The 16161-nt window shown below is 31.0% G+C and overlaps 1 protein-coding gene across 1 annotated transcript; it reads left to right on the top strand.

The window, feature by feature from the left end:
* The first annotated feature begins 3314 nt into the window (after positions 1-3314).
* On the top strand, positions 3315-6036 carry LOC121230844 (pollen receptor-like kinase 3). Its single transcript, XM_041116342.1, has 2 exons — positions 3315-4990; positions 5076-6036. The coding sequence occupies exons 1-2, from the start codon at positions 3676-3678 to the stop codon at positions 5768-5770; spliced, it is 2010 nt and encodes a 669-aa protein (XP_040972276.1). The 5' UTR covers positions 3315-3675; the 3' UTR covers positions 5771-6036.
* The last annotated feature ends 10125 nt before the right edge of the window (positions 6037-16161 follow it).

Here is a 16161-nt window from a genome sequence, read left to right as displayed (position 1 = left end):
TGATAAATTCTGGATTAAAAATTCATACGAATTGTATAAAAAATTTAATTAAATTTATACCAATGTTTTTAAAATTGGATCAGTGATTAAACTAGTCAAACTATCAGTTCTCAATTCGACCGATTCAATCGTTCAGTCTGATTTTAATTAAATAAATTATTAAGAATTATAAAATAAAAAATAATATATTAAAATAGAGAAAAAAAACTGATGCAATTGATTCAATCGGTTCTTTAATTTGGTTCAATCGATTCCGCACAATTCGCTCACAACTCAATTCAATTATTTATTCGAGTTGATATATCAATTAATTCTTGATCCATTACGTTTTAAACTTATAAATAGATTTTCATGTCTTTTGGACTTCTATTTTCATGTTAAATTTTATTTTTATGGGTCCATTTTATGGACCGAATTATCGTTAATCTAGTATTAAAAATTATATTAATATTTATATATTTTTATAATTAAATTTAATAAAAAAATTCACACAGTAAATTATCGTTGACGGAAAGGAAAAAGATAAAGTCACCTCTTAATGCTACTTGTGTTTGTCAATAATGAACCAGAAGATGCCACGTGCGTACGAATGTTTCTTTAAACTTTTTCTTTTTGCTGTCGGTAGGTATGATTTATTACAATTATAATATCGAAAAACGATAAATCATACATAAATTTTGATGTAATGTATAATATTATATATGAATTTTGATTTTGTGATTTGATTTAATTTTTAAAAATAATTGATAATATTATCAAATTAATCGGATTATTACTATTTTACGTTGGTATATTGCATACACAAAAAGTTATATTGAATCTGATATGGAAATAAATAGGTGTATTTTTTTCTTTAATGTGTAAAATTGAACTAAAATCAAAGTTGCATGTATACATATTAACTACAATTTAAGTTTTATGTGTATAATACATAAAATACACTAAAAATATTATGGTTAGCAATAGAGCTGATTATGAGCCGGGTCAAATCGAGTAAAGGCAATAATTTTAAGCCCAATTTTTTGGTTTGAGTCCAACTTGACTTGAAAAATTGGTCTAAAATTTTGCCCAAACTCAATTAAAATAAAAATTCGAAAACTCGAGCCCAACTCAGCTGCTTGTATTAAAACTTTTTATATTAGTTTTTTATATAAAAATAAATTTAAAAATTATAATATATAAAATGTATTAAAAACATTAAAATAAATGTTTCCCAATAAAGTGCAGTAAACTTAACAATAAAATAAGAGTTATACAATATCTAAAAAATAACAACAAAATAGTAACAACATAATATCGAAATGACAACAACCAAACAATGGCCAAACAACAACAATTTTTTTTTGGTAAATTCGGGCAAAGTCGGGTCAGGGCAAAAAGAACCTTACCTGAGACCCGATCCGTTTAAAAAACGAGTCTTATATTTTTATCTAAACTCATTTTTCGAGCATATATTTTTATTCAAACCTCTCACTTGTCGAGTGAGCCTTCAGTCGGACCGCCCATGATCAAGTTTAGTTAATAGGATTTTCTTGCCACTGTCCCACCATCGATTGAGGCTCGAAAGATTTTGTCGAGAGCTCGTTTCTTCAATCTAACCGGGGGATCAACCGCCATTTATAGCATACAACGCTACGGTATGTTTTTTTGTTGATGATCAGGGAAGTATCGATCGACCGAGAGAGTGCAAGCTCTGGATCAAAATCACTGCATGCCCACGGGGTCGTTTGGCTTGAGCAATTGACCCCTCTGCCTTATGGGCATGATTCCCCTCACACTTGATTTTCTGGCTATAAATGCTAGCCATTGCTTTGATCTTGTATTCTTTTGCTTCAGCCTAGTGGTTTTGAATGTTCTTCATGACGTGTTTATGACGCTCCTCAATCATGCCGTCATGACTATAAGCAAGATGGCATGTTCACCCAATTCATGGTTTTGATTTTAACTCATTTCGATATTATCTAACGAAATCAATTTTTCAAATATTTTAAGCTATAATGGATCAATTAAGTGAACATACCATGTTGCGTTTTAAACTAATGTTAATTATTATAAAAATTACCATTTTACTCCTTTTTCTAATATATATGAACTACTTCTTTTATTTTTTTGCCCATTTGCTCGTACAGTTTGGGCAACCTAAAGTCTTAGTTACTCCTCACGCGAGGAAGAAAATTATGAACAATCAAAGTTTTCAGAATCAAATTATTGGTCGAATTGGTCTAATCGATTCAATTAAATAAATTATTAAGAATTTAAAAAGTATATTTTAAAATTTCAAAAATTTGATTCAATCGATTTTTTGTTAGTTTAACCAGTTTGTACCAATTTGTAGATTAACTGATCTAATGGTTTTCTTTATACTTGTATCCCGCTTAATTTTCAATTCAACTTACTGGTTTGATCTAGCCCAATTTAAACATCATTGTGAATAATTCCCGTTGACTTTTTTTTTGTCAATTTTTAATGAACAAAAATTTTAGTTAAATTTAATTTAAAATAATTTAATAGGACATTGCTTTTAATATTATTCTAAATAATAAAATCAGTTTTTGAATTTACTAAGACCCAACATAGATAAAGTCCAGGCACAATTTTTTTTTTTTTTAAGTTTAATATATTATTTGGTATCTGGGTTTGATATATTTTTTTAAGATGATATCTGTGTTATTTTTTGTCCAGTTTGGTACCTGTATTTAACAAAAGTTACATATTTTAATACTCAAATGTAAATGTGTTAACTTTTTCATATTTAATTCGGGTTTTAAGGTTGATTTGATGAAAAGTTAATTGCTACTATTTAGCTAATTAAGGTCTTTCATCAAATCAACTATAAAACTTGAATTAAATACTAAAAAAAATAGTATTATTACGTTCAAGTACCAAAATGTACTATTTTTGTTAAATACATGTACCATATTGGATTAAAAAATAACATTAGAACTACATAAGAAAAAAAAGTGCCAAACTCAAGTACCATAATATATTAAGCTTTCTTGTTTTATAAGAAAAGAATTATCTATTGATTAAATAATTTATCTGGCATGTTATCATGGGCGAAGCCAATTTTTTTTTAAGAGGCTGAAATTAAATTGTAATTTTTATAATTGTAAAAATGTAATTCTCAAAGGATTAAATTAAAATTTTATCATTTTAGGGGTCAAATTATAATCTTACTTTTACTAATTTAAAATTTTAAAAATTTTAAAGGGTTAAATTAGAAAATTTTCAATTTTAAGGGTGCAGGGCCCTGCCACCACCCGCCTAGATTCGCCCGTGCATGTTATATCATGAAAACCTGTACAAAGTGAATTGTCTTATGGAAGTCAAAGGAGACACTATTTTACTGCAGAAAGTATTGGCAAAAACAATTCCCCAGTTTTTGAGCAATGATCATCATTTCAATCCATACATATTAGCGTGAATAATGGGTTCTTTGTTTTTTCACAGCTTGACTTGTTCAAAATTCAGGCCATTTCCCTGTTTCTAAGCCTTTTCTTTCCAAAAAAAAGAACCAGACAAAAACAATCCGACCACCATGAACACCACCACCCTACGACAATCAAAACCAACACTAGAAATCATCAAAACAAGTGTTTCCAACAATTATAACACCGAGATTTCATTGTTCAAAACAACCCCAAAGCTTCACCGTGTTTGCTTTTGGTTCAAGTAATGGCCGCCATTGTTACTTCTTTAAGGTTTTTCAGACCATTTCTCTTTGTTTTATTGTTATTGTTGTTGTCGTTGTTGTTGAGATTGGTGTGTGCAGTGTCGGATTCCCAAGCTCTGTTGAAGCTTAAGGAATCTTTCGACAATGCCGGTGGTGGCGCTCTTGATTCTTGGAACTCTGATTCTGTACCTTGTAATAAAGAGGGTCATTGGAAAGGTTTACTTTGTTTTAATGGGATATTAATGGGTTTACGCCTTGAAGGGATGGGATTATCAGGGAAGATCGACATTGATGCTTTGCTTTTGATTAAAGAATTGAGATCTTTTAGTGTTATAAACAATTCTTTCACCGGAAACATACCGGAAATCAATCGTTTGGGTTATTTGAAATCTTTGTTCTTGTCGAAAAACAAGTTTTCCGGTGAAATACCGTCAGATTTTTTCGCCGGAATGAGATCGTTGAAAAAAGTTTGGTTGTCGGATAATAAATTTTCCGGAAAAATCCCGGATTCTTTGTCTAAACTTTCCCGTCTTATCCATTTACGCCTCGAGAATAATCAATTTTCCGGGGAAATCCCGGATTTTCATAAGCAAAATTTGATTTCCATCAATCTATCGAACAATAAACTCGAAGGGGAGATTCCTTCAAGTTTATCGAAATTCAAAGGAAATGTATTTGCAGGGAATCCAGGTCTTTGTGGATCACAATTAGGGATTGATTGCGGACGAGACGATAAAAACGACATTAAGAAGATCATTGCTGCTGTAATAACGTTAGGTGTTATGCTTCTTGCAATGATTATCTTCTTTGTAATGAAATGGAGAGGAAAGAAACGAAAGAGTGCCCCCGGGGCTGCTGACGTCGAAAGGGGAAGTCCCAATGAGCCGGTTGAAATCCAAGTTTCGTTGCCGGCCACCATCAGAGAAGTAGGTCGAAAGACCGCGAGCCATCAGGCATGGCCTGGTAATTACCATGGGATGGTCCGTGGTGGTGCGGTGCCCGAGCTAGTTATGGTGAATGACGAAAAGGGTGTGTTTGGTTTGCCGAGTTTGATGAAAGCAACAGCCCAAGTACTAGGAAACAGTGCGCTCGGGTCGTCGTATAAGGCCACAATGTCGAACGGTTTTGACGTGGTTGTGAAAAGGACCAAAGAGATGAATTCAATAGGTAAAGATGAGTTTGATGTCATGGCTAAAAGGCTTGGGAAGCTTAAACATCCTAATGTTTTGACACCTTTGGCTTACCATTACCGGGTCGAAGAAAAGCTTTTCGTTTACGACTACGTCGCCAATGGCAGCTTGCTTTACCTATTACACGGTATGAGAAAACTTCATATATATTTGTTTGCAATACTTAACCGTCATCCATGGATTCTGATGAAAAATGCATACAATTTCTCTAGGTAATCACGAAACATCATCTTCTGCACTTGATTGGCCTACGAGACTAAAAATAGTTCAAGGAATCGCCGAGGGACTTGATCATATTCACGTTGAACTTGCTTCTCTTGATGTGCCTCATGGCAATCTTAAATCGAGCAATGTTCTGCTTGGTCCAGATAACCAACCGTTGCATTCGGAGTACGGGTTTTGTTCGATGGTAAGCACCGAAGGGGCGAAAACCCTAATTGCTTACAAGACCCCTGAAGCTATACAACATGGAAAAGTATGTCATAAAAGTGATGTATATTGCTTAGGAATCATCATTCTCGAGATCCTTACAGGGAAATTCCCTTCTCAATATCTCGACAACGGTGAAGGTGGAATCGATGTAGTCCATTGGGTGACAACGACAACTTACGAAGGTAAGCAAGCTAATCTATTTGATCCAGAGATCGCTAGTGGCTCGAAATCGCTTCAAGAAATGGAGAAACTCCTTCAAATAGGCTCGCTTTGCACGCAAGCAAGCCCAGACGAGAGATTAGACTTGAAAAAAGCCATTAAAATGATACAAGAAATAAGAGTAGACAACGACACCCCCGAGTCGGAGTCTGATCCTCAAGCTATAACAATCCAAGTTTCACCATCTGTTCAAGATGAAGTTGGTGATGCAAAATCAAACAGCGACTTGTCTAGCAACCAAGAAAGCAACGTGTGAGCACGCAAACGATGATACATAGGATTAGAAAAATTTTCGAGGATCAATCAAGCTGCCATGGCGACGAGTGATAATTTATTGGGCTAAAAGCAATTACAGGCACAAACCAATGTAAAGATTTTTATTTTTTTTACCTTAGGATGATTGTATGCATATAGTTCCCACAGTGAAAAATGAGTTGCAAGTGGCTTTCTACAATGCTTTTTTGTAAGGCCATTGATGTACATGAGTAAAAATCGACATAACATGTTTGAAAAAAGGTTAAATTCTACTATTAGTACGTATACGAAAGTTGTGGATTTAATTTTTATATTTTTATTTGATTAAATTTAGTCATTATATTTTACGAATTGATCAATTTTAGTCTTAACTCAAATAGTAACACTTAAATCCGTTTGATTAAATTCAATTACTAGTTTTGTATTATGCATATAATTATAGATTTTGTTCATAATCTCCAATTGAGTCAGTTCAAGTCTTTATATTATTTAAAATTTAAAATTTCAGCCTTGACATAAATGACAGTCATTAATCCAATTAACTAGATTTTTAGTGAATAATATGTGGAAATAAGGTTAAGTTGAGACTTAGTTAGAATGGAACCAAACTACTGTAGATGATAAGACTTAAATTAAATTAAGAACACTTAATCACGGGAATCAAGAGAGTTAGTGAATTTATCTGATTTTTCCACTAATCTTTGTCTCCAAGCCTATGTATATAAGGTTAAGCGATGGCCTTTCTGAATACTTTTACAATTTCTTCTTCTTCCAAGATTTTCTCTAAAAAACTCTTTGAAAATTTATATGTTAGTTCCAGCTTACTGATAATTATTGATGAACCCTATTATTCTTCAAGTCATTTATGTGTTCTTTGTTCTGCATGCATAAGTGTTAGAATGGTGTGTAAGGAAGGAAACTTCCTGATTCTATATAAGTGTTGTTGATTCTTGTATGCATGATCAGATTTAATAGAATGATATATGATATGTTTAATTATCCTTATTTTAGCTCAAGAAGATAACGAAGGTCCAAATGATATGGGTAAGGGACTTACGTTATAGACTTATGGGAGAGTTTCTAGTGAGCTCATTCTTCCTTCCATGTGCTGAAACTTTATTACTTTATGAGCCATATGTCTCGTATAATATTTCAAATTGATGATATTTCTTTTACTTTTGTAAAATAACAACTGAAATATATTTTATAGCTGTCGAAACCATTTTTTTTAAAACGGGATCGACTTGATTTTGAAAACGAAAACTAAAATGGGAGTCGCCACCGATCTTTATTAGGTGTGATCGGATCATCTTTGTTTTAATAAGACAATTTTTAGTTTACTAAAACGGTATTTTAGTCTACGAAACTCGAGAGAATGGGTTCGGGAGTTGGTTACGTGCGAGGAAGGATTAGCACCTTCGACACCCCAAAAATTGGTACCGAATTGATTAGTTAGTGTCTTAATGTCGAAAATTTGAAAATCAAGAATGAGTTTGAAGTACGATCCTTTTTTATTAATATTGATTTTAAAAATCTTGAATTAGCTCAAAACGATTGTTGAAGATTTCCTGATCTCGAGATATCGGAGTATCACATCCCGTAAGTTAGACACAATACCATGAATTCCCGAGCGCAAGGTCGTCTTTAATTTTAATTGGAAATCCGTATATTTCAAAACTCAAAAGGATATTTAGCTATTTAGAACCAACGAGAGAACCGAAACCCCGTAAGTTAGGGGACAATTCTTCGATGTTCCAAAATGCGAAACATTGTCTTACTTTGAAATTTTCTTTTTTTGAATAATAGCGAATTTGATAGTTAAACAACGTGTATTATTTGTTTGGGGTAAAAGTGGAACGATCCATATTGGATAAAACATTGAAGTTTAATATACGATACGATGACATGAGATAAAAATATAGTAATGTGCATAGAATGATAGTGCATGGAATAATAATACATGAATAAAAATATTACACAAGTGAATGACGATAATATGAAAATACAAATAACGAATCATAGTACATGCAATAGCAATAATCATACAACATTTAAATGATAACATTGATAAATAAGGGCCAATGAGTTAAATGATAAAAAGGTATAAAACAAATTAAAATAAATAAAGTGTGACCAAATTTTAGAATGGTAATAAATGAATTTAAAATAAGTAATGTAAAAATAATAATTTAAAATCCATAACCACACAAAGTAGGAATTTTAAAAAAAATGAATAAATGTAGCAAATAGAAACAATGTTTAATTTAGCTATAGAAAAGAAGATAATAAATAAACAACACATAAATAATAAAATTAGCCAAACGAATGACTAAATTTTAAAAACAAAGTAGTTTCAAAATTATGTCAAAGTATGTAAGTAGACACATGATGTATAAGATATATATATACAAGATTTTAGGTGGACAACTATGTATATATAAAAATAATAGCAATAATATTACAAGACTGATTTATATAATAACAAGACAAATAAATAAGAAAAATAAAAAGAGAAATAATAATGATAATGATAATAATAATAATAATAATAAACTAATTAATTTGATAATAAAATAGTCAAGAACCACAAAGAAAAGACTAAATTGAAATTTAAATACAAAAATTGGGGTGAATTTTAAAAAAATAACAATGAGCTGATTTGGAAGGACCAGAAAGGATGAGGGACCATTTGTAAAATTTGTCCCAAAAGCAAAAACATGCAGGCCATGGGGTTAGTGGCACCGTTTCTGTAATAGCCTAAATTTCAACGATGTCGAAAATAATGGTTCGAGACCCTCAAATCCGAAAAATGAACTCGTAGATTATATTATTTAATATTTACGAGCCAAATGTAGTTTTTAAAAGATTTTTGGAATAGTAAATTGTGTTTTATAAAGATTTATTTGGTCAAGAAATTGAGAAAAAGAGGTATCGAGATCTCGATGTTATAAACTGAGCCATAAATATTTTTATAAATATTTACGGAATGTCAATAAGGTAGTATTAAAATTTCAAAATTTTGACGTTTGGGTGGTCAATTAAATAAAAAGGATTAAATTGGAAAATGTGTAAAAGTTGCTAAAAGGATTAAATAGTTCAATTGTCAAATGAAAAAGGACCTAAAGTGAAAATAAGCCCAAAGGAGATATTTTGGGCGGCAATAGCTGAGAAAAATCAGGAAATGGGTGAAATAAGGGAAAAATTGGAAAATTGCTAAAATTAGCTAAATAAAATTGGGACTAAATTGGAATATCTAGAATTCTCTTCATTTCTCTTCATATTCATCAGCTGAAAAATAGCCATGGAAGGGGGTTCAAGCTGGTTTTCATGCTCTAGCTTCATGTAAGTTTAATTCTTTCTTTCTCCTTGAAATTTCTATGTTTTGGAATTTTACAATTGGGTCCAACTTACTATTTCATTAGTTTTTGATTCCATGGCTAATTTTTAAAGTTTTTATGGATGAGTGCTGAAATAATATGATGAATAATCATAGAATTGAAGCTTTAATTTTGGTATTTGATGATTTTATCAAGTAAAATTGATGGAAATTCATTTTAGGACCTAATTAAGAAAGAGTTTGGAATTAATGTCTAATGCTGAAGTTCTGATTTTTAGGGGTTATGAAGAAGTTTAAAATGATAGAATAAAGTATTAATTGAGAAAAATTAGCTCAATTGAGGGGTTAATTGAGCAAGGACTGAATTGTATAAACTGTGAAATTTGGGGCAAAATGGAAATCAACATTTTTCACTAAAACTGTTTTGGACAGCAGCAGTAGTGTAACTTTGAAAAATCACCAAAAATTGTATAAATTTAATTAGAAGATGAATAAAATATGAAATTAAAGCTTATTGAGTCTAGTTTCTTATAAAAGAAACGATGTAAGCAATAGAATTGTGAATCATGAGATATAATAAATTTTATGAGACAAGGTCAGAATGATTTCGGGTTCCCCTGTTTTGACTTTGGAAAATCATAAAAAATTGGAGAAAAATAATTATGGGCTTAAATTTATATGTTTAGAATCCTTAATGAGCCTATTTTCCATAGAAACAAACGACAACATCATTTGAATCTTGTACGAGGATATAATTAATTTTTAGTGAAGAAGAGTCGGAACTGTTAGACAGCAGAATAAGGGTAACCAAAAATTCTGAAAATTTTATGGAAAGAAGATATACGAGTCTAGTTTCAGGAAAAATTAACGGATCTTAATTTGGAGTTCTATATCTCCAGATATAAATAATTTAGTAATTATGACGTAGATAGACAGCTTGAATATTCATAAAAGTAAATAATAAAAATTATAGATAATGTTACTTACAAGTGTGTATATACATTAAGGATGTGGAATGGAGAAGAGGAGGATGAAAAATATGTATGAATATTCATCTAGCATGGCTAATTTGCATATTTTAGGCTCAGGGACTAAATTGAATAAAAGTAAAACTTTATGGGTAATTTTGTAAAAATGTCAGAAATGACCAAATTGCATGAAATGGATTATTTTATTATTTAAATTATAAAATTGAATGAAATTATTAATTTAGTTCAAGATCGGGGGAAAACATGTTTTAGGGATTAAATTGAAAAGAGTTGAAATTATGAAAAATTCTGATATTTTATAGAATTCATGGACTGTTATCAATATGTATGAGAATAATAGCTGGAAATAACGATTAAATTGCAAGAATTTTATTTTCCTGACCCTAAGGATGAAATCGTCATTAATTAAAAGTTTAGGGGCAAAATGGTAATTTTGCCTAGAGCATTAATTAAATGCATTAGAATATGAAATGAATGAAAATGATGATCAAATTTATTTATAAAGATCCGGACGACTAAAATACGAGACTTGATCGTGAAAAAAGAAAAAATATCGGATTAATGAAATTATAAACACAAACAAGCAATGAGGTAAGTTTGTGTAACTTGAATTGTATTTTTAAATACTTGAAATATGTGGTTATGTGATGAAAATATGATTTTAATGTTCAATTCATGATAATTGATGAAATATTGATAATACTCGATATAAATTGAAAATAAATCCCAGTTGAATGGAATGGAATTCGATGGATCATTGGAAAAGGAATTGACGGTAAAAAGGATTTAGCCCGGACGGGTGATCCTATCCTGATATAGTCCTCCCGAAGAATATGTGTAAAATGGATTTAGCCCGGACGAGTAATCCGAATTAGGGTCTGAATTTAGCCTGGACTGGTAATTCAGATCCAAGCTCATTAGAGTAATTGTCGTTGCAGGGGATTTAGCCTGGACTGGTAATCCCGACAATACTCTATGAGTTTATATTACAGGGGATTTAGCCTGGACTGGCAATCCCACTGTAAGGATGAGGTTCGCGGGAGTGTGCTCTCTGATATGGAATGTGTAAGACCATGGTTGAAAGATACCATGGCAACCTGATATGAAATGTGTAAGACCATGGTTGAAACATACCATGGCAACTTGATATGAAATGAGTAAGACCATGGTTGAAAGATACCATGGCAACATGACGGGAAAATGAATAAGACCATGGTTGAAAGATACCATGGCAACGTGATATGAAATGTGTAAGACCATAGTTGAAAGATACCATGGCAATGTGATATGAAATGAATAAGACCATGGTTAAAAGATACCATGGCAACATGACGGGAAAAAGAATAAGACCATATTTGAAAGATACCATGGCAACATGACGGGAAAATGAATAAGACCATATTTGAAAGATACCATGGCAACATGACAGAAAACGAGTAAAACCATAGTTGAAAGATATTATGACATCATGTCGAAGATAAATAAGATCGAGGAAGAGAAACGCCAAGATATCTATTGAACAATCGATATTCAGGTAATATGTATCAGATGGAATGGTTATATGAAATGGTTGTGTGAAATGTTTACAGGAATTGGTCATATGGAAATATATGTACAAAATAGTTGTATAAAATAATTAAGAAGATAGATAAATGAAATAAGTATAGGAACATGGAATTTAATTTATGTTAAGTTTAATACGAACTATTACCGAAATAAATATATACAAGATATAAAGAAATGATGGTGCATGAAATATTGATATAACGAAATGAATGATATATGCTTATGAAGAAATAGTAAGAAAATAATATATTTTGTGACATGTACATATATAATTATCTTTGATATGTTGATACAAGAAAATTATGTAAGTTGAGACTATTATTAAACTCAAGTGTGATATGTTGAGAAAATAGGTATATCAATGTTGAATTTATATGAAATATGTGCAAGTATACTAACAATGTTGTTGTTTGTCGACGCTTAGACAAGTGCCAAGCTATTGATTAAATGGTAACATGTTTAATTATAAGGAGCATTGAAATGGTAAGTACTTAGATGAAAATATAATTTAAGATTTTGCGAAAATTTTTTATGATCTCGATTTTATTCCAGTTGGTTTCTAATGTATGTTTTGGGCTTCGAGGGCCCAATAGAGAGACGTTATGATTATTTCAAAATATGAATAATAAATGACTCAAAATTATCTGAAAATGTTCAGTAAACTCCGGTAATGCCTCGTACCCTATTCCGGCAATGAATACGGGTAGGGGGTGTTACAGTTTCATTAACTATTAAAAACTAAAAAAATTGAATGGTCATGTGCCATTTTATACCAGCAGCAAAACAGACCACCCCTCCCTTTTATCCCTTTCGTTTGGGTTTTGACCTCAACCTTGGAGCGCCATCGCACCGCCATCGGACTTGGTGGCCGACCACGCGCAGAAAGGACACGATGAGAGGCCGGAGGTAAGTATTATTCTTCCTTTTTATTCTCTTTTGAAACTGATTTTCTTTTTTTCTTTTTCGTTTGGTACATATTTTCTTTCCCCCTTCTCCCTTTGGAGTTCGAAATCGATGAGGGAGGGAGGAGTTCCGACGACGTGACCTTTCCCCTCCCTTCTTATTTTTCGTATTTATGTAAAGAAACAAAAATAAAAAAATAAACTTAAGATTAAATAAATAATACAAAAATCACCTTAAAACTTTAAATCTTTTGCTTTTCTATTCCAAATTTCTCTAAGAAAAACCAGAGAGCCCCCCTCCCTTTTAAATCGGTTCTCCTTTTTGAATTCGAAAAAAAAACCCCCTTACAAATGATAGATTTTGGCTTTTTAAAGCCGATCTACCAAACATTCATTCCATATTTTTTGTTTTTGTTCCTTTGTTTATTTTTTCTTCCATCATTCGCATGCTTTCTCTTGCTGTTGTTTTTGTCTCTGTTGCAGGTGCCATGCGACGCGTGGAAGAGGTGACGGTCAGGGCGTGATGGCCGAGGTGGCATGCATGGGAGGAGCGGCGGCTGCAATGCTTTGGTGGCTAGGGTTTTTTTTTAGCAGAAAATATTTTGTGGGCTAGGGTTTGATGTAAATTGGACTGTTTAATATTGTAAATGGGCTATTTATTTTGGACTATTTTTTATTGTTTTGGGTTTTATTATTTTTTATTTGTCTGGGCAAAAAATTGGCCATTACAATAACTATAACTTTATAATAATTATTCAGAGCTTCCGCTGAAATGTTTTTAAGTCAGACTGTTTTCAAATAGTAACATATCATTCTCGGATCCAATTGTAGGATCGGGTTTAACGTGTTACATAACACAAGCCAATAAAATTTTTCATTAACTACTCATTTAACGCTTAATTTAAATGCAAATATTTTTTATAATTTGCATAAATGATGTTTGAACCGGATCAGACCAACTGGTATTGAAATGAAAACTAGTTGGAATATTGGTTTGAAGAATGGTATTGAATTAATTGGGTCGAGAATCGATATAAATCTATTGAATTGACTAAAAAAACTAATTAAACCGACTATTTAACTGAACTTTTAAATTTTCTTTTAAAATAGTCAAACTGTTTCGAATACGGATCGGACTTTAAAAAATTGATTTGCATCTAAACCAGTGCTGCTCCACCGCAAGCTTGCATGCCTTCCACGTAAATATTGGATGGAAAAGCCTAAAGGTGTTTTTAAGCAATTGGACTTCAAAATTCATTCCATTTTCATGAAATAATACCCAAGAAAAATGTTAAGGGTATGTAACCAACATATTCTCATAAAACTGCTATAAGAAAAGAAAAAAAATAAAATATAAGGGACTAAAATATAATTTTACCATTATATTAATTTATGATTTTGGGTTATAGGTTCTAATCATATTTGTTCTTTTTGAGATAATACTTAAAAGTACCCATAGTCCTTCCCCAACTTATAAATAAGAGGATAATGAGTTTCAACGCATTCGAACCTACGTCCTCCAACATTGACAACAATACCATACCAATTCAGCTAAAACTCAATCAGTGTTAATATCATAAATTAATCAGACATCAACTCAGTTGATAAACAATTAAAAAATTATTTTAAAAAAACAATTATTATTATTATTATTATTATCTTTTATCTTTTTTTTTACCATTTCAACTAAAAATTTATTTTTTAATACTTTTTCTATAAACATAGAGCTAATATTATTTTTATTTATTTATCAGTTTGTTGTAAGTCTTTGTACTTTTTATTCATTTAGAATTTAGCCCTCAGACTTTCATTTTTAAGAACTTAGTCCTTTACTTTTCAGATTGACACAATTATCTGTTTTGTTAAATTAAAGTTAATTACAACATTATTTTTTAAGTTACATGGTTATTAAATGAGTTTTTTTTTAATTTCAAAACGTCTTACCAACAAATTTAATAAAATTTAACGATGTTAATAATTAAAACTAATTTTAAAATAAAAAAAATAAATTTTAAATTTATATTCCATTTAATAATTCAAAGCATCTTGGGTCGTTTTCATGCTCGCTTTTTGCCGGCAATTGCACGTGGAGCTGATTAAATTCATGTGCAGATAATGATATTTCCAAAGGTAACAATATTTATATCTAGAAGGATATTACCAAATATACATACATATAGATAAAATTAGGTAAAAATATAAGAAAAATTTATGTATTAAGAGTTAAATTATATTTTTTTGTTTTTATTAAAAATTTGAGTAAATTATCTCTGTAAGTTAGACTAAAAAGCAAGCTAATCTTTTCTGCTAAAAAAATTCAGTCGTTTTTACTGTTAAAAATTTTGGAGTGGTTGACGGAATAATTAGAGAGTTATATGTGTCGACGTGCTACGTGTACCTTATGGAGACATATAGGGACCAATTTTTAATAGAAAGATTCGTTTGCTATATGATTTAAAGTATAAGGACTAATTTGTTAATTTTGAATAAAGGGGGCAAAATACAGTTCAACCCCTAATATAAGGACATCCATGATATTTTTATCGACAAAAGTATAATTCTAGTACAATTCAGACATGGTATACATTAAATCAAAATAAATTTGAAGAGCACTCACACATAATTTACATAAGGACTCGAACAAAATCAATTGATAATAAAAAGTTTTAATTTTTTTTCAAACCAAATAGAAAATTTTCTTTTAATATATTAATAAAACCAAATTCAAAGAGCTCAATGTTCCTTAAGCAAAGTTTCGGGTTCCAATTTTATGGATGAAGAAAACAATACAATATGAGCTTGCCCCTCATTTAAGAGTTGGACATGACTCGACTCCAAATTTTATTATAATTGTCAAATAATTTTTTTAAAAAGGTTAATATAACTTTTAATCCCCGAAGTTTGTAATTAGATCCACTTTGGTATTTATACTTTTTTTTGTGTATTATGCTTGGTAACTAAGTTTATTTTGGTCCCTAAACTTAACAAGCGTAAAGTTTGGTGGCGTATACTTGTACTTTTTTGTCCATTTTTGTATTCATAATGTCACATCATCAAATATTAATGGAATCAAGGTTCTGATGCCAAAATAAACTTAGCTGCAAAGTTAGGTTAGAGATGTAGTTGAGCTGACCCGAGCTTGAATATTACCAAGCTTAAGCTCGATCAAAAATCTGCTTTTACGCTTAAGCTCGGCTCGAGATATAATCAAGCTACTTGCGCTCGAGCTCGATTAAACTCGTTTGTCAATTTTTGTACTCAAGCTTGAGCCCGGCTTGATGATTAAACTTAGTGTTAATAATATATTATTGGTAATAACGTAATTTAATAATACAAAAATATGAAAAACTCGATAAGACTCACAAGCCAAGTCAAGTATTACTAAGCTCGAATTCGGCTCAACCGATAGCTCGAGTTGGCTCAACAATTACTGAATTGAGTTTGAATTTTTTTTCGAGTTAAACTCCAATAGATTATGAGTACCAATGTCTTATTTACACCCCAAGTTAGGTACCAAGTAGACGAAAAAGAAAATATAGCAAAATAAACTTAATTGATAAGTTCAGGGACTAAAAGTTATATTAACCCTCAAACAAAA

The sequence above is a fragment of the Gossypium hirsutum genome, chromosome A06 (assembly GCF_007990345.1).
Source record: "Gossypium hirsutum isolate 1008001.06 chromosome A06, Gossypium_hirsutum_v2.1, whole genome shotgun sequence".
Taxonomy (NCBI): Eukaryota; Viridiplantae; Streptophyta; class Magnoliopsida; order Malvales; family Malvaceae; genus Gossypium; species Gossypium hirsutum.
This window is presented reverse-complemented; position numbering and strand designations above follow the sequence as displayed.

Bases quoted from the DNA above. Each gene is read 5' to 3' on its own strand.
- LOC121230844 (XM_041116342.1), top strand. From the start codon at position 3,676: ATGGCCGCCATTGTTACTTCTTTAAGGTTTTTCAGACCATTTCTCTTT. The intron at 4,991-5,075 runs GTATGAGAAAAC...CAATTTCTCTAG, and splicing joins CTTGCTTTACCTATTACACG to GTAATCACGAAACATCATCT.